This window comes from Xenopus laevis, chromosome 4L, assembly GCF_017654675.1.
Source record: "Xenopus laevis strain J_2021 chromosome 4L, Xenopus_laevis_v10.1, whole genome shotgun sequence".
NCBI lineage: Eukaryota > Metazoa > Chordata > Amphibia > Anura > Pipidae > Xenopus > Xenopus laevis.
Genome location: NC_054377.1, coordinates 85,335,203 through 85,358,872, shown reverse-complemented (window position 1 = coordinate 85,358,872; position 23,670 = coordinate 85,335,203). Strand labels below are relative to the sequence as shown.

Sequence of the window (23,670 nt, the reverse complement as noted above, 5' to 3'; positions counted from 1 at the left end):
CAGTACAATTTGTAATAATCGGGACCACAAATTCTGTCCATGAGAGGCTACTACTGATAAAACATCTATTACATCCAGATAGCTCTGAATTACAGGAATGCCATCTCCCATAGACTCCATTTTACTTTAATAATTCAAAATTTGAAAAGATATTGCATATAGTGCAACAAAATGGTCAGCTGTAACAAGTAGTGTCATAAGATTTCCCCCGTATTTTGCACGTCCACAGCTTGCACTAGTGAAACAGAAACTTCAAGCAGTAGAACACACAGATTGCAAGATATTTTTTAAGACCAAGGTTGAAAAAGCTATTCAGGTGAGCTACCTACATGCACCAGGGATTTTTTTATTAGGCTATGCACACACAGGCTGATGGCTCTTACTGTTGGCAGGCTGCATATTTTTGCAGGCTGAGAGAACAGATCTGCTCAGTGTCACTGCTCCATTGATTTGAATCCAAACAGCCTGTGTGCGGTCACAGACAGTGCAGAAGAAGCCTCTGGGCAGAGTTCAGCTCCGTGATGTGTGTGGGTAACACTATTTTGGGCTATACAGGCCAAACGGGGTTAATGTCCAGCTAGTGATTAGAGCATGGGTTACATGTGACGAACACTTAAGGTGTGGTGTAGTGTGACTACAACTCCCACAGGCTACTGTGCAATAAAAATATAAAAGAATGAGCGCCAGGAAGTTCTTGCAGTGAAACAAAGGAGTGACAGTTTATTTGTCAGAGACAAATGATCCACAGGGTTACTTACACATCAATGAGGCATATGCAGAATAACATCAGCAGGCTAAAACAGTTGGATTAGACAATTTATGTGACTCCTGCAGATGTAGTCAAGTAGTAAGGTAGACCTCCAAGCAGCTATACCTCAAAAGTGGTGCGGATCCAACCCAGTGGAGTGGTCAGGGAGAAGAAGTCTAAGCCTGACAACCTATCCACTGTGGTGCTTCACTAAAGGCAATCTAGGAGCCTTGGAGCACAAAGCTGCTCTTTCTCTCCTCAATATCTAAAGGTGGCCATACACGGAGAGATCCGCTTGTTTGGCGATGACGCCAAACGAGCGGATCTCTCCCCGATATGCCCATCTTGAGGTGGGATGAGTAACGGACGGTCAGATCAGGGGACCGCATCAACGAACAGATGCGGCTGCAAACCGACAGGATTTTTAGTCCCGTCCGATCGACATCTGGCCAACTTTCTGCCAGATATTGATTGGGGAAGCCCATTGGAGGGCCCCGTACACGGGCCAATAAGTCTGTCGGCAGCTTTTATCGGCCCGTGTATGGTCACCTTTACTCTCCTAGAGAGTACTATAACAGTTCTAATACTGTCTCTAGCTAGCCTCGTTCATGGGGTCCCTGCTCCCCGACTTGTACACTACAGGTGCTGGTCACTCTAGGGCAAAAGGGCTTTACTGGGACTTGGTGTACCCAAGCTCAGTGGGAACATCCAGATGGTTAGGACACCAGGAGCCAAAGAGGAAGACCCACCCCTTTCCATACACTATATTAAAGTGTAGCAGGAAGTGGTCATAACACATCTTGGCCAATGTAAGCAAAAAAATGCTGCCCCTGTAACTTTAAGAGATGAATTTCTGGTTTTCAAACCGGAAATTTGGTTCTTCTAGTGCAGAGAGCACAATTTCTGTAGCATCATGGACCACCCAGAACGTCCTGGACAGTGTCGGATTGGGATACCAGGGGCCCACCAGAAAACCTTAGATTGAGGGCCCACTTTCCAAACTGTTATACCTCCTCTCCTCATTCAACCTTTTAAAATAATGAATTTTTTTATAACTAATTTGAACCACAACTAAAGAGGATTGGCACTAAAACATCTGTGGTCATAGCACTGTATAATTTGCCTTATGTAATTAAATAAAAACCATTCACAATATTTTAAATAAACTCAAAAGTGATTTCTCTTTTTTTTTGTTTACATTTTTTTTAAATTATAAAAAAACAAGTATAAAAGCTTTTGGAACTATGTTGTTGCTAACCATACTGGAATACAGCAAGGCTTCTGAAAAGTATTACATTAAAAAAAAAAACATACACCAATTACAGAAAGCCTACTCCAGAAACTGCCCAGCCTCATTTTAATAGACTGGGAAGCTGCAAAATATCTCTGTTTTGGGGAGAATTATGTGTATTTATATAATGCAGATACTTTCCCCTTAAAATACATATTGGATAGGATTATAAATAAACAGTGTGAAACTAAAAACCAAATGGAAAATGTTTCCCCCATTTGATTATGTAGGGCATGTCCATTTGTACAAACATACAAAAATTGCCACATTGATTTTAGTTTCCTTGCATTTGGGAGACAGATAAGTTCAGTATGTGGCATCATGTTTGGAATCATCCTAGTCAAAGGTCACTGAAATTCAGTTCTGGGGGTGTATCAGACAGTTCATCCAGATCATCACTAAAGTCATCTTCAATAAGAATGCTTCTCGTCTTCTTATCTCGGCTATTGTGCTCATTGCTACCGCTTGAACCTGCAGAAATGCAAGAATGTATATCCTGATAAACTCAATCATTACAAAAACACATAAATAGGGACCATAACATGTTGCCATTATCGGTATTGGCCAGTACCAAGCAAAGTTCAGAAGCAACATCAGCATAGAAATATATGTAGGACTAGGCTTCATCCAAAAATTGCAGGTAATTAACTTTTTCATTAGATACTGCAGATAAGAGAACACCTTTTATGCACAGAGAAAAGACTATCTCAGCATCAGCAGAGAAATGGCTCCTTTAGGGCTAGTCCACACGGGGAGATAGCGGCGCGTTTGCGGTCGCGGCGACAAAGCGCCGCGACAGTCGCCGCGACCGGTGCAGGCGACAGTTTTGTATGGGCGCCTATGTAAAAACGCCTGTGCTAACCACACGAGGCGATTTGCTTTTCAACAGTCGCCTGAAAAAGCCTGGCGAGGCATTTTCAGGCGACTGTTGAAAAGCGCATCGCCTCGTGTGGTTAGCACAGGCGTTTTTACATAGGCGCCCATACAAAACTGTCGCCTGCGCCGGTCGCGGCGACTGTCGCGGCGCTTTGTCGCCGCGACCGCAAACGCGTCGCTATCTCCCCGTGTGGACTAGCCCTTAGTGTAAAAGCTATACGTTTATGGGCCAATACCAATAAAATGGCATTCGTTTAATGTTGGCTATCAGAAATATGTTGGTTGCTTTTTGCTTGATCATGTAAGTTAGTGGATACGTGAAGGCCTGCTTAAACAAACATTATAAACCTTTAAAAAAATCTATGACTCTCTCTCTATATATATATATATATATATATATATATATATATATATATATATATATATATATATATATATATATATATATATATATATATATATATATATATATGTTACGCTATCACAAAGAACCTGCTCCCGTTTAAGACCTTAATAGCAGCTTTCATGTTAGTTCCCCCTAAAAAAAATTAGCAAGAATGTACCATGAGCAGAAACAGGGAGATCCAGGCTGTATGAAGTCTCCTCAGAGCTGATATCAGCCAGACTAAGCTGAGAGGCAGTGTCATCTGTGGACGATGAAGAAGGCATCTTGATGCTTTTCTTTTTTCGTATTGATGGTTTGGATTTCTCTGTACATACATTAAAAGTTATATTATATAAATAAAGCCATATAAATGTGATCAATTCTACAGATAATGTGTAACATGGTTGTGGTCTCTCTACACTTACTGGTTGACCGACCTGACCCATATTTTCCAGCATATTGGCAAGCTATCTTTCGGGGAAACCTAAAAATCCTTTCATGTTGTTTAAAATGCAAAATAAAAACCTTTAAAAAAAAAAAAATCCTTTCAGGCAAAGGCTGGATCGGTGTGTTGATGAAGTTGCCGACTCCTGGGCCAATGATTGGATCGGCCGTATTTGGCTAATTTGGCAAGGTCAATGTTTATGCCCACTTTAAGACTTATAGAGTTGTGGCCGTAGCAAATGATGTACCAGAGAATTGTCAAGTTACAAATGTCGTAATTATAGCAGATGTGGATTTGCACGTTCAGTGCAATAACCTGTATGTGTGTGCCACTTCCTCAGAAATGATCACCGATATTTATCATTATTTTGTTAGTTGATTCTTCGCTCAAGATGTTACTGTATTTCCTTAATTTTATCTTAACTTATCACAGGCTAGTTCTAACAGCACAATGAAGAGAGAAACAGACATATGGAGACCTTTATGATAAAGCAATATTAGTAGTATTTGTAAAGGTGAAATAAACTATATCAATCTTACCACTTCGAACTCTTTGTACTGAACTTGGGTCATTTATTTTCCGCTCCAGAATTCTCAGGTTGTCCTTCAGTTCTCCAATTTCACCTCTACCCATGATTTAAAAACAGAGATTCAGAAACTCTTCTAAATATTATTCCACTTACTCAAGCAAAAAATGCCAGTCAGACACTTTTTTGGCAACTATGACACTACCAGGGGTAGTGGTTTTAAAAGAACATTTTTACTATTTGGGTTAATGTTAAGAATTTCTACTTTGAAATAAAATGATGTTTATCTGTAGTACTATTTGACTCTTTCCATGCAATATATCAGAAATGTTTGCCCTCTCCAGCACTGCATTGATACCCATTTCTTCCCACCAGCATTTGTATCATCACTGCCCCTCTTGCCCTAGTGCATGCCTGCAAACTTAGAACATTGACATTGGCTATATATACCTGATCTGTAGTAGACATCTCTGCAAATCCTGTGTGTCAGATCTTGTTCTGTTCAAATCCATTGTGTTTGCTTGGTGATTGCTTACTATACCCTCCAGCATCTGAAAACAATAAATTATAATTTAGGATTCTCTTGGTGCATTCAAGTGAAACTCTGTCTCTCTGGATTAGTCCTTCCTGTTTGACTAACCACTGACATCAGGGCCATATATTTGTAAATCTATGTTCACAATTTGCATTTGGACAGACTTTACTGTGCACACACCAATCGACCAATGGCAAAGGAGCGGGACTAAGGTAGAACCCTCTATAGGTTGAGTAATCTGTAATACAGCAATTTGAAATATAGAATGTTTAAGTACAACATCTAAGCTTAGAGGACAGTTAGATCAGTGGAGTTCAGAACACAGTGAACCTTGTGGTGCAGTCTGAATTCAGCTCTTCATTATTCTTTGTGGTCTCAGAATAAAGGTAGTATTACTGTTTCACAGTTTTTCTTCTCTCCCTTCCATACTGTTCAATGTTTTCAATATCCAATAAGACGCAGTGTCTTGACTTCCATTAGCAAATCAATGAATCAAACTCAGTCATTTAAAAATTCTCATCCACACACTGTCAAATCTCACTACTACCTTGTTTCACTTTGGTTACTGCTACTACGTGCCAATGGCAATGTACAGTAAACCTCTTGCTCACTCTTCGTCAGTGCATTTCCTCATCCGCAAAAATGTCACGTGCCTCTCTTCCCTTCTTTTAAAAGAGAACTAAAATCGAGCCCATTTTCACCAAGCTCCTTCCCAGCAACATCTATTCTGTTGACATGTTCCCGTGTGCCAGCCTGCCATAAATCCGCAGAGCTGCACAGGAGAGTTTAAATGTGTTATTCTCCCCTGTCTTTGGATCCTCATTTGTCATTTCTAGTATATGGATCTTGTGGGAACAGTCAAAGCTGATTTAGGATATAGATACAACTGCACATGCTCCTAAAAGATCTGTGTCAGAAGACAGGGAGTGATGGCACGTTTGAACTGCTAGGTTCAGGGAAAATAAATAAATGATGATAAAATTACGCTACCTTAATTTAAACCTCTCTAAAACTGAAATGGTTCTCTTTCCTCCAATTAACACCAGTTACATCCCCGAAGTATCCATCATAGTTAACAATTCCACTATCACCCCCTCTCCCCAGGCCCGGTGCCTTGGGGTTATCCTAGATTCTGCCCTGTCATTCACTCCTCATATCCAGTCACTTATTAAATCATGTCACTTCCACCTAAGGAACATATCCAAAATACGATCATTTATCACCCAAGACGCTGCCAAAATTCTTATTCACTCTCTCATCATATCGCGTCTAGACTACTGTAACTCTCTTTTAATTGGCCTCCCCCTCCAGAGACTGTCACCTCTTGCCCACTCCCACACCTTGTGCATTACTCCCTTCCCTTTAGACTGTATGCCTATGCATAGGGCCTTCCTCACCTCTTTGTACCTGTATTGATTGTGATGTTTGTTACTCCATATATTCTGTATATGTAATTCATGTGATGTAGTTGTATAATCACATTTACTTTACAGTGCTACGCAATATGTTGGCGCTATATAAATACATGTTAATAATAATAATAATAATAATAATAATTGTTATACTTGTGGATAATATTGTTCCACAAAATACATTTTAACCTATAGCCTACTTTAATATAGTATATGTTACAGTAGGGCATTATAAGACCATTCGGTATGGAAAGCATTATTTATATCAGATTTGTGTATTACCATCAGATTGGACTGGACTTACTAAACAATGCCTTTTTTTGCAAACATGTCTCAGAGATGGCAGTGGCCTTATGTTGCGCAGCAAATAAAGTTTTTAATGATAGGTTTAACCAGATTGGTCGGTATAACATCCCATTATATAGTATATTCATTTTAGTAACTAGAATACCAAATGACTTGATAAATGTGATATTCTGGTCACACCTTTGTATTTCTCTCCTGCATTCGTTTCACCTCTTGTCCCTCCGACAGCTGCCTCAGCATGTCATCCTCCTGTCGGCCTGTCACACAAAAGGGAAATGAGCCATCACAAGGGACTGCATTAGACTGCATTAGCGGATACACAAAATGGCAACTAATGTGGTTTATGGAATGGTGCAGTGTATACTTACGGAATCTTTGCTGCAGGAAGTCAATGTCTCTTCTTAGGCTTTCACATTCTTTCCAAAGAAGTCTTTTGCTGCATTGAGGAAGTTTCATTAGTTAAATTATAGTACCTAAAACTCAAAGAACATAATACAGTTCTTGCCATAGGGACTGCATCATTCATTTTTTTTTAGTGTACTGTATGGGATCCACCCTGGACCCTGGATTTTCCAGATAAGGAATATTTTTGCGGAACAAGATGAGCTCAATCACTGCAGGCACTCAGCCGGACAAAATAGGGAATGTTAAATCTTCATCATATAAGGCTTTATTCAGCAAACAATGTGACAAACAGTGGCAATCAAAGTGCAGTTAAGCCTACGCGTTTCGTGCCCAGAGCAAACGGCACTTCTTCAGAGTTCTTGCCATAGGGACTGCATCATTCAATTTTTTTTAGTGTACTGTATGGGATCCACCCTGGACCCTGGATTTTCCAGATAAGGAATATTTTTGTAATATTTTTTTTTTTTGTAATTTGGATACTTCATACTATCAAGTACAAGGTACTGTTCTATTATTACAGAGAAAAAGGCAAAAATTAAAATATATGTATATTTTGGTTAAAATAGCCTGTCCATAATTTAGAGCTTTATGAATATTGTTTTTCTGGTTAAGAGATCACCCAATCCTTTTAATACATAAACCTAATAAACTGCTTCCACCCCCCCCACCCCCAAAAAAAATAAATGTATATTGAATCCACCAGAAAAATATTATTAAAAATAATTTTTTTAAATATAAAACTTTCATGGTTTTCATTGTATTCCCCTATTGTACAGACTTAAAATATGGTCAACTTGAGAGGTGCTGAAGCTACCAGGTCTTATAGTTACCGTTATTTATTTGAATACATTTTAATCCAGTTCCACATGTGGCATCAAAAAGTTGTGCTGGGCTGTCATATAGATAATAAATGTGACAGAGTAGTGATTATTTTTATTAGAGTGCTAATGACCTGGAAGAACAGTGCATTTTTTAAAGTCACAACAAGACAAACACCAAGAAATAAGTTAATTTCTGTTTTCCAAGTTTCCAACATTTTGGTCAGTTTCAATTCCCAGATCTAACTTACTTTTCTGTAATTTCTTGCATAATGCTGGCTGTAGAATGCTGTCCGTGGTAAGTTTCTCTTGCTGAGGAGTCCCTTAGTTTTTCCTGAATGCGCCTCAGTTCATTAAAAAATTCTTGTCGAAGTCCATCTACCTTCCGCTCAAGTACAGACTCGGTCAAACCAACCTGGGCTCCTCGCAGGTGGCGCAGTTCATCTGTCCAACAGCCACATACATTAAGGTGAGATTCACTAAGTAACAGCAACACGTACTGCTAAACTGCAGTGATATTAGAGCAAAGGGGGTTTCCTTCTCTGCAGTTGGAGTCAATTTCCTTAAAAATAATGGCAGGCAGAGTGATAAAGTGTTTTATCAACTGGGAGTTTTGTACTTCTGTAATAGGGGATTGAAGACTCCTGTGAATGGAAATTGCTTCAAGTTGCCCCATCCTGTCAACGAACATGCGGTGACTGCTCGAAAATTTTGAACCGAATATGGTAGCAGATAAGAGGAGTTAGTCCAGATGTGTGGGATAGAATGTACAGCAAAAATTAAGAGGGTGGGAAGGGGAAAACATTTTTTACTTCCTGTTTTGTGACAAAAAGTCACACAATTTCCCTCTCCGTCCCTAATGTGCATATGCAAATTAGCATATGGATCTAGTTCGGCCAGGCAGAAGGATTTGGCTAAATCCAAATCCTGCTGAAAAAGGCAGATTCCTGGCCGAATCCTGAACGGAATCCTGGATTCGGTGCATCCCTATTTAGAAGGGATACTATATAGAATGTGTTTCATGGTGGGAAAAGGTAATACCAAAAGATTAAAACGTATAAGACAAAATGGTAAGACTAAGAATAGTTACAATGGACTGGGTAGATTTAAAATATGTAAGACGCAGAGTTACAATGAGTAAGGCAGACGACGGATAACGGATAAACGAAAGCTGATGAAATGTAAGGATCAATGCCTACCATATAAAGGCCAATGACAAACAAACAGTACTGGTTTATTTATTCTTAATTTTTACATTCAATTACACACATTTAACTTGTTCAGCTGCTTACCCTCTAGGCTCTGTATTCGTTGTTGCTGCTGATCCCTGTCTCTCTCCAGCCTGCCTAGTGCCTGATGAAGGGAAGCAATCATCTAAAGAGAAGGGTAGTTGGAGAATTACAGTTAAAGGGTTCACTTTAATCAAATTGCTACTTTTACCAAATATTGGTTTAATATCTACAACTGTTTGCCTCATAGAATGGCAAACTGCATCTCAAGTCACAATAACTACTCAGCATTGCAAAATACAGACTCCAAAAGGGTAACTGCTTTTCTCCTTTTTAGCAGGTTGCCTGGAACATCAGTATTGGCTCTAGAAATACTTTAGGAATACACCAGTCAAGAAATCTGCAGTTGGAAGGCCAAAGCAGTGATTATACTGATGCTGAGAATGAGGCACCAAACATAGTCATGTGTACAGGGTACAGTAACTGTATTCATAAGTGTAAAAAAAATGTTGCATAGAAATAATTCACTAAATGCTACACAATGAAAATTATTTTTGTACTTTACCTTGTCCTGGGATAACAATTGGCTGCTTAGATTGGCCAGTTCATCAGAAGAGGTTAAATGGTTGAAGTTAGTTGTATGAGAGAGATATGGTGCAGCAAGTTGAGGTGATTCTTCTTCAAACAGAGTTGTCTTCACGCGTGGCAAATCAAAGCATAGATCTGTTTCAAAAAGAATAATTTTGTTTTATCAGAAGAGCTTGTGTTGTTACCCCAACAGAATAACCATATGTAAAACTTTTTTACATTCATACACACACACACACACACACATATATATATATATATATATATATATATATATATATATATATATATATATATATATATATATATATATATATATATATATATATATATATACTCACATATATACTGAAAGTAATGAAACATTTATTGCATTCATTACTTTCATAAGTCCTGTGAGTGCGGATCTTACTTGTGCACTAGAGATTCAAATATATATATATAATATTTTTTAAACAAATAACAATGTCTGTTACTAACATTATTTTGCCAGGTTTAGCTTGACGAATCAGAAAATTAGGTGGAAATATTGCATAAATGATCTACCTCCAGATAATACTTCATTAAAATTACACATGTGGTACTGCATTGATGAACCAAGAGATATGATATCACTGCATGCTTTAGATGACAATTTATTTACACATAAATTCAGACCCAGTATAGGGGATGGCACTAGTGTCAGGGGTATGGCACGAGTGCTAACATAATATTTCACAAGTGCTTAGAAATGGCAGTTATACAAGGCATTGACAAGGCAAAAGGAACCGGATTATCTTCTATCAACTTTGAACCAGCTGGAATAAGAAGAACACAGGTTTGTTTGTACCTGCCAGTTTGTTACTTCTTACTCCAAACATGCTTTATCCTGTATTTCTCCTCCTTTCACTCTCATGCTTCATAAAACATTTTTTACTACCTCCCCCATCAAATCCCAGTTCTATACAAATCTCAGCCTCTCTACTCTCCTTCCCTCTCCACACATGAAGTTTATAAAGTACTCTACTTTAGCTATTCCACAAAACTCCTCTGTTTCATACAAACTAAGAACCTACAAATCCCGCTCTCACTTAGTCTATCTTTCCTTTCTATTGCTGGCAGCTGGGGACATTTCCCAGATCTGTTTGCAACAAACTTACCGCTATACACGACCATTTCATTGCAAATTCCCTTACTAAAACCTGGCTTTCTCCTACCGACACTGCCTCACCTGCTGTCCTATGGGGGCCTACACTTTACTCATACTCCCAGACCTGGTAACAGACCTGAAGGTGGGGTAGGTTTTGCTTCTCCGCTGTACTTTTAAAGTTCTTCCACCTGTTCCCTCCCTATCATTCTCCTCATTTGAGGCTCACTGCATTAGGCTCTTTTCTCCTGTTTCACTCTGCATTGCTGCTATATATCGACCACCAGGACCAACTGCACAATTTCTGGACAACTTTGCTGCCTGGCTTCCTTACTTTCTCTCATCTAACATCCCATCCATCATATTAGGTGACTTTAATATACCCGTTAACAACATTAACAACCCTTCTGTCTCTAGACTCACTAACCTCCTTCCCTAGGTTTAGCTTTGTGCTCAGACTCCCCCTCTCACTCCAATGGTAATGCTCTGGATCTCATATTTACCAGACTCTTTTCAACCACCAATTTTACTAACTCACCATTTCCCCCCTCTGATCACAATATGCTCACATTTCAACACTCACTAACTCCCTCCTCACCCCCTGCTATTCCTCTTCTTACTTTGACTCTCTTCACTCAGCCATCTCTTGTCCTAATGTGGCTACCTCTGTCTACTATAGTACTCTCACCACTGCCCTTAATGAGCTTGCTCCTACAAAAACTAAACGTGCTGGACCCAAACCACTTCAACCTTGGCATACTGCTCATACAAAAGTGCTCCAAAGACACTCACGTGCACTTGAGCGTAGCTGGCGCAAATCCCGTTCAGAATCAGACTTTTGGAGCTACAAATCTGCCCTGCGCTCCTATAACACCAGCCTCTTCCAAGCCAAACAAACGTACTTTACTTCACTCATTAACTCCCTTTCTAAAAACCCAGAACAACTTTTCTCCACCTTTAACACTCTCCTTTCCCCTTCTCCACCTTGCTGAGCACTTCAAAAACAAAATTGACACTTTCAGAAGGGACATTTCACTACTCTAATTACACTGCTACACGACTTCCACCACTCTCTCTCCACACTCCCCAGTCTCTCCTGTGCACCTTCATCCCTGTCACTGATGAGGAAGTCTCAAAGCTTTTGGCCTTTTCTCACCTTACCACCTGACCGCTTGATTCAATTCCCTCAAAACTTCTCCGAAATACCAATCCTTGTCTAATCAAAGCCTTAACTCACCTATTTAATCTTTCGATCTCAACTGGACTGTTTCTTCTCAACTAAAACATGCTCGTCACCCCCATTCTGAAAAAGCCCTCTCTTGATCCCTCCAATCTTGACAACCTCCGACCTATTTCTCTGCTACCTTTCATCTCTAAACTACTTGAGCGCCTAGTCTACAACTGACTAACCTCATTCCTCTCTGACATTAACCTGCTGGACCCCCTACAATCTGGTTTTAAGACACAACACTGCCCTGACCCGACTAACTAATGACCTTTTAACCGCTAAAGCCACTACTAATACTGCTTGATCTCTCAGCTGCCTTCATGACACAGCCCTGTCCTGGTTCTCTTCTTACATCACCAATCATTCCTTCAGTGTCTCCTACAACAGAGTAGCATCTTCTCCCCTACCTCTTTCTGTTGGGGTTCCTCAAGGCTCTGTCCTGGGACCATTACTATTCTCCCTCTATACTTCCTCCCTCTGCAAATTAATCAACTTGTATGGTTTCCACTACCACCTCTATGCTGACGATACTCAGATCTATCTCTGATCTCAACCCAGAACTCCTAACTCGCGTCTCCTCCTGCCTGTCCGCTATCTCTACCTGGATGTCGCTTAAATTAAACCTCTCTAAAACTGAAATGGTTCTCTTTCCTCCAACTAACACTAGTAACATCCCGGAAGTATCCATTATAGCTAACAATTCCACTATCACCCCGTCTCCCCAGGCCCGGTGCCTTGGGGATTATCCTAAATTCTCCCCTGTCGTTCACTCCTCATATTCAGTCACTTATTAAATCATGTCACTTCCACCTAAGGAACATATCCAAAATACGATCATTTATCACCCAAGATGTTGCCAAAATTCTTATTCACTCTCTCGTCATATCACGTGTAGACTACTGCAACTCTCTTTTAATTGGCCTTCCCCTCCAGAGACTGTCACCTCTCTAGTCCATAATGAACACTGCTGCAAGGCTTATTCACCTCAGCAACCGCTCCTCCTCTGCCTCGCCATTCTGTCAATCCCTGCACTGGCTTCCGCTACCTTTCAGAATCAAATTCAAATTAATGACCCTGAAATTCAAACTCATAACTCTGCCCCACCCTACATCTCTGAATTCATCTCTATATACTCACCCAACCACTTACTATGCTCCTCTACTGACCTGCTACTCAACTCTTCTGTCATTACCTCTTCACATGCTCGCATTCAAGACTTTGCAAGGGCTGCACCCCTCCTCTGGAACTCTCTCCCACGGTCTGTCCGACTTTCTCCCAACCTTTCTGCTTTCATGAAATTTCTGAAATCGCACTTCTTTCGCGAAGCCTACCCTCACTCTGCTTAACTACCAAATGCAACACCACATACAGTACCACATTTCTCACCCACTTAATTTGATCTTGCCCACTCCCACACCTTGTGTATTACTCCCTTCCCTAGAGTGTAAGCTCTTTCTGCATAGGGCCTTCCTCACCTTTAGTACCAGTATTGATTGTGATGTATGTAACTCCATATGTTCTATGTATAGAATTCATGTGATTTAGTTGTATAATCACATTTACTTTACAGTGCTACAAATATGTTGGCACTATATAAATACATGTTCATAATAATAATAATAATGTGTTATTTTTATATCTATTAAGTGAACAGACTCTTGTATTTTATAAAAAGGTCTGGAAGCATAGCCCTCAATTACTGCACTTTGTGCAGGGAATCTGAAGGAACAAAATGAAAAAACATGACTTGTGTTATAACTTAAAGTAAACAAATATCTCTTATTACTGTAACATAAACGGGAAAAGAACAACAAAAAAAAGTTTACCTTTCGACAGCTCTCCTCTGTTGTACAGCCTTTCCTATAATTCACAACATGAAATAAACTGTAAGCTTATGCAAAGTGTACAATATATTTTAGTAGCATTATTTTAGCAAACTCAAACTCATCACACCCTTAAAGGGTTTGTTCACCTATAAATTAACTTTTTAGTATGATGTAAAGCATTACTTTAATAATGCAGGGTCTACTGTTAGTGATGTTGTCCCATTATGATCTACATTCATAATATCACTGTTAGTATTCTGTTCCATGGAAAACATTGCTTAAATATTATATTAATTTATATTACTATATTTAAAAAACAACTATTTCTTATGTAACCTTAACAGAATAAATATCTGAATTAAAAGAATAAAACAGAAGGGTAATTTTGTCAAGTTGTTTGTTGTCTACTGATCACCAACTAAAAGTCTACTGGTAGATCCTAATTTAACTTTTGGACATCCCAGATGTAAAAAGTGCTATTCTAAGATATTCTGCAATTGTTTTTCATTTTTTATTATTTGTTTTTATTCAGCAGCTCTCCAATTTTCAAGTTCAGCAATCTGGTTGCTAGGGTCCAAATTACCCTAGCAACCATGCATAGATTTAAATAAGAGAATGAAACATGAATAGAAAGATGAGTATTAAAAGCAGCAATAAAAATATATATGTAGCCTTACAGAATGTTTATTTTTAGATGGGGTCAGTGACCCCCATTTGAAAGCTGGAAAGAGTCAGAAGGTGGTGGCAGATCATTCAAAAATTATAAAAATTAATAATGAAGACCAATTGAAAAGTTGATTCTAACTGGCAATTCTATAACATACTAAGTGTTAACTTAAAGGTGAACCACCCCATTAACATTTTTATTGACCGTGCTATGGGCAATACCACAATGCTGCAAAGAGTTGGGCAGACACGATATGTCCCTAAGGGCTAGTCCACACGGGGAGATAGCGACGCGTTGACAAAGCGCCGCGACAGTCGCCGCGACCGGCGCAGGCGACAGTTTTGTATGGGCGCCTATGTAAAAACGTCTGTGCTAACCACACGAGGCGATGCGCTTTTCAACAGTCGCCTGAAAATGCCTCGCCAGGCATTTTCAGGCGACTGTTGAAAAGCGCATCGCCTCGTGTGGTTAGCACAGGCGTTTTTACATAGGCGCCCATACAAAACTGTCGCCTGCGCCGGTCGCGGCGACTGTCGCGGCGCTTTGTCGCCGCGACCGCAAACGCGTCGCTATCTCCCCGTGTGGACTAGCCCTAAAGCACAGAGGGCTTATTTACTTATGTCCCAGACACAAAACAAAAGGGTTGCATAAATTGTTCAACACTTGCATATGGGGGCACAGCTGCACTCTGCACATTGCAGCAGATTAAAAATACAGTGGGAAGTGCAGACTGCAGTGTTGTTGAGTGCAAGGAATCCCTGTCCTAACCACCTACCTATATGGTGGTTAAAAACAGGGCTCAGCTGTACCTTGCACTCGCCACTCCACAACTGACATCTAAATGGTGTGCAAATTAGAGGTGGGTAGGAGAGCATTCTGAATTGCAAAGACCTGCAACCATGGTGCAAAGTGCGGGAGAGGATGGAAAAGTGCAAAAAACCCTGGCAGTTTGCACCCTGCCCTATACTGTCAATTTCCCCTTAGACCTGTGCTTCCCAAATCATTGGGCCCAACACAGTGCAGCACAGAGGAATCTGGCAGTTATATAAAGCCACATACCAGCTTTTCTGCTGAGAGCATATCTAGAAATCGAGCATAGTTTTGGGGGGTGCATTATAATAGGTAGCATTTTGTGTTATGGACCTGAGAATTATAAGATGAAGCAATAAGCATTGTATCTTTACAATGCGAAATGTGTCAAAAGAATTTAAACTTGGATAAAGTAGCAGGCACTGTATTTTACAGGTTTGTGCAGACACCATTACACTCATTCATGTTTCTTCCAGTGTTGTGGTTTATATACACACACAAACATACTGCATATATTCATTCCATCACTTTTGTATGGGTCTACTTGTATGGGAAATGTACAGCCCCACTTTAATTGCCTTGTTGTGCCTTTCCTTTTCTATAAGCATATTAAATGGAAGTGTCTCATGTAGGGCTTATGTTTCCCATATGTGTGTCTTTTATAAAGGGTAAGAAATAAACCTGTTGCAGGCCTGCAGCAGTTTTAGGACAGTACAGCTTCTACTTAGGGAAAATGTACAGCATGTAGGCTCTGCGTATATCCCTAGCATAGCGGGCGATGCAGCTGAAGAATGCTTACCTGCCTTTGTACCAAACGCTCACTTGTTAACTGCTTTTCCTGCTCTAGGAAGCCACACACCGCACACCCCATATTTAAAGCACACATGCACACTATTAGCGACCGCATACATGCGCTCTCTGTGCGTGACATTGCAACATGACGTTTCCTGGATTGGCGGAAGTTCAAGCTGGGCTGCATTCATATCCATCCTGGGCCGCAGGTTGGACACCCCTGGTCTAACCTATGTAATACAGCTAACATAGAAGTGTCAACAATTTAGCCCTACAATATAGTTTCCCATAAGCCTTGGCACAATGGAAAGGAGAATGTTGGAGGGTAGGGCCGCTGTAGAATGATTACAGACCTTGATTTTGGCCATGTTGCTCTCCGTCGCAGTCAGAATGGAATTCAACTGTGTGTCCCAGCTCATTGTACTGTCACTTGGAAGAGATACCTGAAACAGACAGACAAATATCTCACTGCTACACAGGAAAAAAATAGTCTGCAGCCCTGGGCTTCGTCCATTCCTAAACGCTTTCAAGCAGGCAATAGACAAGCTGCTATTGTTCAACTAGAACTCTCGTATCCCCAAAAAGCCTGTGGCTGCTGCTGAGAGGCTGGACATGTTACAGTTGTAAAGCAGTGGGTAAGACATTATAAGCAGAGTCTTTTAGGCTGTGATATTGGGTATGTTGCTATACTAGTATCAGTATATTGTACAAAATGGCACACATATAAGATGAGTGTAGCGGGCGCAAAAAAAATGACGCATTCCACAGCGTCTTACAATATTTTGCTTCTCCAACATAACATTATCCCTGTAGAGCAAATCTCAGCGCAGCAAAAGACTGTCACTCGCTCGCATTAAAAAGTGTGAGTATTATCTAAATCGGGGATGTTATAATATCTTTATTGCGAGCCTGACACGGTGTACTTCTTATAAACCAGCAGCGCTAATTAGCCCACTTCTGTCCGGCTTTACTTACCGATCGCCTCTACTTCACTTTAGAAGATCATTTAAACCGTAACCTAGGTACCTATGTTCCGCCCACACAATAACGACCTCGCGTGAGGCATTTTGGGACTTGTAGTACCTTCAGGAACCCATGAAGCGGTGACTAAACAATAGAGAACTACAATTACCCACAGTGCCTCGCGCTTTAGGCTCCCATTTGCCGAGGCAGGAACAAACCCTGAGCCCATAGCTGCTGCTCCTAGGAGGCAATGCGCGAAGGCGGAAGTTTTGGAATGCGTGCAGCGTGTGTGCGGCTTGGCTGCTATTATGACGGCCCATGTGGAGCTTCAGCAGCAGCTGCAGGAGACATTACTTCCGTTTGGGTTTGAGGTCTACCCTTTCCAGGTATTAAACATAATTGTTGTCCCATGTTAATGTGCATGGCCTCAAATATGAGGTGACCTTGTGTAGAGTTGCCATTTGTTCAGTTGTATATTAGTGCTCGGGATCGTTTGCCCTTTGGAATGTCACCAGTGTTAGACATATTCCTCTGCTTCCTTCATTAACGAAGCAATTGTACCTGCAATAAAATCCATTTCTTTGTTTTATTGTAATTGGCCATAACCCAATCCTATAATAAGTGTCAGAGCATGGGAACAAACATGAGGCAATAATATGATTAGTGGAAGAACAGATCCCTCATCAGAGGTTACAACACACACACACACCCCCTGGAGCTGCAGCATAAGCCATTGGGCTGAAAGATGTTTGAGAAGCTGGAAGTTTAGTTCTAGGTGATGGGGGCTACAGGCCTGGATGCCCAGGACTGCACAGCTGAAGTCCATAGGATTGAAGTAGCCCTGTGAATGGCTTGGATTATTGGGGCAGTAAACTATAGAATGATGCTTTCTATTCATTTTTGATTTATGTCACTGTGATATTTATTTTCCATGAGCCCTGATTAGAAATCTATCAAGAATGTGGTTGTTTAGGTACTTGACAATATGGTCTATTGATTAGGTCAAAAATGGCTGCGTTCATACTGTTTTTTTTTGTTTTTTTACAGATTGGCTGGTACAATGCAGTGTTGGAGCCAGCATTCCATCTCTCTTACCCAAAAGATACCCTGGCATTCGTTGTCCTCAGCATCCCCTCCATGTTTGAGAAAGCCTTTAAACCCTTCCTTAGACATCACAAGCTGCAGGATCTCATGGATCCCATTGATCAGTGTGTAGCATATCACATGTCTCTAGTAAAAGAGGTGAGACCTTTCATGGCATATATTTTAATTTCATTAAATTTTCACGCATAAAAAATTGTACCCGCGTTATAATTTCAAATAATTAAATATATTGAATCTGATGTACAAAAAGGAGTACATTTGTGTGTAAGAAATACATACAATTCAGAACTTGTATATATTAAGATTAGCATATTCTTTCCATTTTTAAAAACCTGGCAGCACAAAAATCATCCAGGCAACACGGTTTACAGTGTGAGAATTGAAGAAGGAGGAGTGCTGGTGAGAACCCTTTTTATACAGCAAGATATTCCCTAGTTTGTTAATGAACCACGCCATAAATTCAGTGCTAAGCTGGCCACAGACGCAAAGATCTGATCGTACAAATCAACATACGATCGGATTTTCCCATCTCCCGGCCTGCCACTAACCATAAAGATCAAAGTCTTACCATTCAGAAGTAGTAAGAACAGATCAGCCGATGTTCTGCCCCTGACAGCAATCGTACGAAAGTTATGTCTGACAACACTAGTGACAGTCTCCCTCTGAAAATCATATGATCGGCAATACACACAGAGATATTACCCGCAGCCGACAGAAATTTTTCTAACCTGTCCAATCGACCGATCTCCGCCGGACGTAATATGACGGGACTCTCCACACACGGTCCGAATATCGTACGAATCCTCGATTCGTACAATCGGATCTTTACGTCTATGGCCAGCTTTACTCCAGTGTGCAGTCGCTGCTAAAGAAAAGCATCCCTATGGCACGATGCTGGCAAAATCCAGTTGGACTATATCTCCCTTATCTTAAATAGGGTTGCTCTCATTTAGTATATGGGAATTAAAGTCACATGGCAGCTGTAAGAAAAGAAACCTATTCATGCAAACATGAAAAGTGATTATTTACTGTACTTCTCTTTCTAGAGGGGCTTGTTCACCTTCCAGCACCTTTTCATTGCAGTTGGTTTCAGATAGTTAACCAGAAATAAAGCCTTTTTTTCAGTCACTTTCTATTTGTGACTGTTTTTCTAATATTGAACATAATATATGAAGTTCAAAGTTCATTTTCACCTTATGTCTTTCTGAAGCAGGCTGGGAGGGGATGGTCACAGACGCTGTAAAATGTACTAAATTGATACATTAGTTGATACATATCTCTTCCTGCTGAGCAGAATCCATGAGTTTCATTACAGGCAGCTGTTAGAATTGATACAATAGCTGCTAATACTCCAGAGATGCTGCTGAGAAATGTATCAACTAAATGTAGCAAATTGTAACACTTTAGAATTTGCACCTGAATTACTGAGCTGCCACTCTGAAAAACCAGAGACAGGAACATTATACTTTAACCTTCAATTTTGGAACAACTGTCAAATTTAATACATAGAAAGCAACTGAAAACAACTGAACTGAACAAAGTGTGTTGGAAGGTGAACGATCCCTTTAAACAACATTATGACCACTTTGCACAATAAGAATATAAATACTAACTTTTTTCCCCCAGAAGTTCCCTTCTGATAAATTAGATGTTATCTATGATTACCAACTCCATCCTAATCGCCGTCCTAAAGTTCTCATGCAGACAGCGGCACATGTGTCTGGAGCTGCCTACTACTATCAGCGGAAGGATATACCCCTGGATCCTTGGGGCAGTAAGGTAAGGCAAAAACGTTTTAGAAAAAGTTTATGGTTAGTTTAGCGACACTTCACAATAGGGGGTCTATGCCCGTCATTTCCTCGGCTAAATAAGGCGAAAAAATACGCCCATCCCTAGTGTGAATGGATATGCCCTAGATCCCAATCTGTTTCATAAGAATCTGTCCCAATGTTAAAATGTAAGTGTGTGTCTCTGTTGGCAGCACATGCGGTTACATACGTATAGTATTGCATCTCCTCACTACCACGTGACTGACAGAGTAGTGGAAGGAACTATTTGCCATTGTAGACCCAGACTAATTGCATCCCTGTTTGACATGTGCTGGCCATGTTTATGTGTTAAATGATCAATACTTATCACTTAACAAACAATTTTTTTTTTTAAAGTAAGAAATCATTTGCAAAGCTGAAAGTTAAATTATATAAAAATAAGACACAAAATGTAACCCTCTTAAACAACATAATTACGATGCTGCCAGTAAAGTGTGGCAGGCTATAGATCAAGTGTCGCCTGCAACTGTACAATATACAATGCCAGCACATTGGCTACCAGCAGTGCTTGACACCATGAAGTATTAAATAAATACCTTCTTTCTCTCCCAGGTTGGGAAAAATCTTGTTTTTCCCTGGCATTTAAATGCAGTTAACATATATATCATTATTCATATGCTGATTTGGCTGTTTAGACTAACTGTAAAAGTCCACAAGGTGTCACTGTAATATTGTGCAAATGGTAAAACAAAGCTGTATTAACAACGTTTTGTTACATGAATCTGCAACCTGTGGTCATTCATGTATTAAACTGCAATAAGGGGGTTATTTATCAAAGGTTGCATTTGTGCGGGTTTCTTCTACCTCAAATAAACTCACAACTTGAATGTTTACTTATTTCTAAAGAAACCTGAATGTAAAAAACTCAATTGAATGCAATCGAGGGAAAAACTCATACCTCAAATTTATTGAGTTTTTGGGGGCAAACTACCATAAAAAACTCGAAAATCATGAAGGCTAAAAACCCCTTCAAATGGTTATACTGTCATAGGAAAACATGTTTTTTTTTCAAATGCATCAGTTAATAGTGCTGCTCCAGCAGACTTCTGCACTGAAATCCATTTCTCAAAAGAGCAAACAGATTTTTTTTATATTCAATTTTGAAATCTGACATGGGGCTAAACATATTGTCAATTTCCCAGCTGCCCCTGGTCATGTGACTTGTGCCTGCACTTTAGGATGGAACTACTTTCTGGCAGGCTGTTATTTCTCCTACTTAATGTAACTGCGTCTCAGACTTAGCTTTTACTATTGAGTGTTTCATAGATCTACCAGGGAGCTGTTATCTTGTGTTAGGGAGCTGCTACCTGGTTACCTTCTCATTGTTTTGTTGTTAGGCTGCTGGGGGGAGGAGTAGTAGTACAGCAGTAAAGAGTGACCTTAAGTTTATCAGAGCACAAGTCACATGACTGGGGGCAGCTGGGAAACTGACAATATGTCTAGCCCCATGTCAGATTTCAAAATTGAATATAAAAAAATCAGTTTGCTCTTTTGAAAAATGTATTCAGTGCAGACTTCTGCTGGAGCAGCACTATTAACTGATGCGTTTTGAAAAAAACATGTTTTCCTATGACAGTATCCCTCTAAAGGGACCTCTGCCATTGACTTCTATATGACCTCGACAGGTTTTAGCTGGAGTATTTTTGGATTCTAAATTTTAGCAGCTTTGGTGCATAATAAATCTCGAAAAATTCAAGTTTTTTTTTTTTTTTTTTTATTCTGAAAAATGTGAATTTTTTAGTGAAACTGCCCTTGAAACATTACATTTTTTCAGGAAAACACAACTCGACATTTAATTAATAACCCCCTAAATGTGTGTAGAAGCACATACATCTTGTGGACTGGTAGTGCTATTCAGACCACTGGGGGTATGTAGATATGTACAGTGCACACTGGACAGCAGAGGGAATTTAGTCCTTTTTAGTATTAATAATGCACACTTCCTATAATGTGTCTCTAACAATGGCCTCTGGGGGGAAAAACTCCCTATAATTTTACTCTTTGTAAGATTGATTGCCTGGAATGGCTATGTAGTACCAATATACACATACCTGTATCTTTTTGTTACTACTCTCACATCTCAGACTCCCAACCTGTCCTCTCAAGTAGCATTTTTGCAGTTGTTGGGGGTTGCTAGGACTTGTAGTGATAGAAACACAGGTAGGAAATTAATGGCCAACAGAATGGCAAATTGCATTTATTTCCAGTGTTTTTCAATGTGCTCATCCAGTTTCTGTAAACTGAAACAATATCTGTCATTCTTTCTCAACCTTATCCAGAAAATGTTTGGTGTTTGTATTCACCCGCAATTTGGAGGGTGGTTTGCAATTCGGGCTGTGCTGGTGTTTGCTGAGATACAGGCTCCTGACTTAGAGCAAACCCTTCCCTTAGACTGCCTGCCATCACAGAACGACAGGATTCAGCTACTTGAACACTTCAACTTTAACTGGAGAGATGGCAAGTATCGTGATGTGCTGCCACCCAAAGAAAAATACTCTGAAGAACAAACTCTTTACTTTGCAACACCCCCTGCGGAGAGGAGGAAACTGTTGGAGCTCCAGGGGGAACTTCATCCCAGCCCTCTATGTTAACAGCTAAATGGTCATAGTCAGACTGTCCCCTTTCATCCTCCACTGTCAACAGCACTTCCAATGGGATAAGACAAGCCATCTATCACAAGAGATTCATTTGGGTACTGAAAGTCTGCAGAGGATAGCACAATACAAATTTGTATAAGCTGTTCTAGTAGATTTCGGCATGTAGCCTACACGTGACAGAATAACTACTTAGCCTTGGGTAGGCATTAACTGACCTCTTACACTACAATCTGCGTTGTGATGCACAGTTACCTGATATCAAATTAAACACTTTTTTTTATTATATCTTTGATTATCCACTACCTTTTATTCCTAAAGGCTTTGGCAGCAGGGATGCCTCCATTCTTGTTATGTCTAGTAAACTGTCTGTAATTGTGGAACAGTGGTATATTTGCTTTCCATATGCTAAACAAATAGTATCCACTAGCACACTGCTTAAAAGGAACATCTAAAAATATTAAGCTTCCCTATGATGAAGCACGTTGGTATAATGGCTATATTATGATTAGGAAACTCCTGGAGACCAGGCAGCTGCAATTATTAATTTTTTAAACATCATATGCCCTCTGACCAATCAAAGCTTGCCATTTGACAAGGGTGGCCATTAATTCTTCATCCAATTAAAGCACCTGTCATGTTTGCATAAACATATATATATTTTTTTTAATATATTTGTGATATTTATATAGCAGTAGGATGTACTTTGGTTTTAGCCTCCATTCTTTGATATGCCATTCCCTCTCCACTAATAAAACCTCATCTCCTTTTCTAGAAAAGGCTTATAAAAGTGAAGTAGAAGACAATGGGTTACAATAGTGCTTGCACCATTAAACATTTGCTAGATCTACTAGATTGTGGCAAATATCAGGTCACTTCTAGAAAATCCAGCACTAACGTTTGCATTTCATTTCAATGCAATAAGTATACAATTATTGCAACCCAGGTACTTGCATTCATTAGTATTTTTAAGCGCTTTGTCTTTAAATGAACTTTTAGGATATTCTAAGACAATTTGCAATTTATTGTGGATTTTGAGTTATTTAGCTTTTTATTCGGAAGCTCTCCTGTTTGAAATTACAGTAGTCTGGTTGTTTTGCTTTTGATTGACCTGTTGTGTCTATGGACATATATTGTTGATTAATCATAGTCACTTGGTTATTCTGT

The 23,670-nt window shown here is 39.8% G+C and overlaps 2 protein-coding genes across 5 annotated transcripts; one reads left to right on the top strand and one right to left on the bottom strand.

Moving 5' to 3' along the window:
- Window positions 1–694: 694 nt before the first annotated feature.
- LOC108714265 lies at window positions 695–17,266 on the bottom strand. 3 transcript variants are annotated; one of them, XM_018258323.2, is made up of 12 exons: window positions 17,146–17,266; window positions 16,367–16,456; window positions 13,745–13,778; window positions 9,542–9,699; window positions 9,040–9,121; window positions 7,999–8,191; window positions 6,893–6,960; window positions 6,705–6,781; window positions 4,722–4,822; window positions 4,285–4,370; window positions 3,479–3,625; window positions 695–2,510 (listed from the first exon to the last, which is right to left on the bottom strand). In XM_018258323.2, exons 1-12 carry the CDS (start codon window positions 17,203–17,205, stop codon window positions 2,380–2,382), a joined length of 1,227 nt encoding a protein of 408 aa, XP_018113812.1. In that variant the 5' UTR covers window positions 17,206–17,266; the 3' UTR covers window positions 695–2,379. The 3 variants fall into 3 exon arrangements, with proteins under 3 accessions (XP_018113812.1, XP_018113814.1, XP_018113813.1); XM_018258325.2 differs by lacking the exon at window positions 17,146–17,266 and adding an exon at window positions 16,989–17,138; XM_018258324.2 differs by lacking the exon at window positions 17,146–17,266 and adding an exon at window positions 16,790–16,927.
- On the top strand, window positions 17,229–22,791 carry mmachc.L (metabolism of cobalamin associated C L homeolog). Of its 2 annotated transcripts, none has more exons than XM_018258328.2 (4): window positions 17,229–17,362; window positions 18,024–18,218; window positions 19,710–19,859; window positions 22,189–22,791. In XM_018258328.2, exons 1-4 carry the CDS (start codon window positions 17,285–17,287, stop codon window positions 22,498–22,500), a joined length of 735 nt encoding a protein of 244 aa, XP_018113817.1. In that variant the 5' UTR covers window positions 17,229–17,284; the 3' UTR covers window positions 22,501–22,791. The 2 variants fall into 2 exon arrangements, with proteins under 2 accessions (XP_018113817.1, XP_018113815.1); XM_018258326.2 differs by having other exon boundaries at window positions 19,707–19,859.
- Window positions 22,792–23,670: the final 879 nt, after the last annotated feature.

Excerpts from the sequence above, each read along its gene's own strand:
- mmachc.L (XM_018258326.2), top strand. The coding sequence starts at position 17,285 with ATGACGGCCCATGTGGAGCTTCAGCAGCAGCTGCAGGAGACATTACTT. Across the intron at positions 17,363-18,023 it reads TTGAGGTCTACCCTTTCCAG|ATTGGCTGGTACAATGCAGT; the intron begins GTATTAAACATA and ends GTTTTTTTACAG. Across the intron at positions 18,219-19,706 it reads ACATGTCTCTAGTAAAAGAG|AAGTTCCCTTCTGATAAATT; the intron begins GTGAGACCTTTC and ends TTTTTCCCCCAG.
- LOC108714265 (XM_018258323.2), bottom strand. The coding sequence starts at position 17,205 with ATGGGCTCAGGGTTTGTTCCTGCCTCGGCAAATGGGAGCCTAAAGCGC. Across the intron at positions 8,192-9,039 it reads ACGAATACAGAGCCTAGAGG|ATGAACTGCGCCACCTGCGA; the intron begins GTAAGCAGCTGA and ends GCTGTTGGACAG. Across the intron at positions 2,511-3,478 it reads TCTCCCTGTTTCTGCTCATG|GTTCAAGCGGTAGCAATGAG; the intron begins GTACATTCTTGC and ends GCATTTCTGCAG.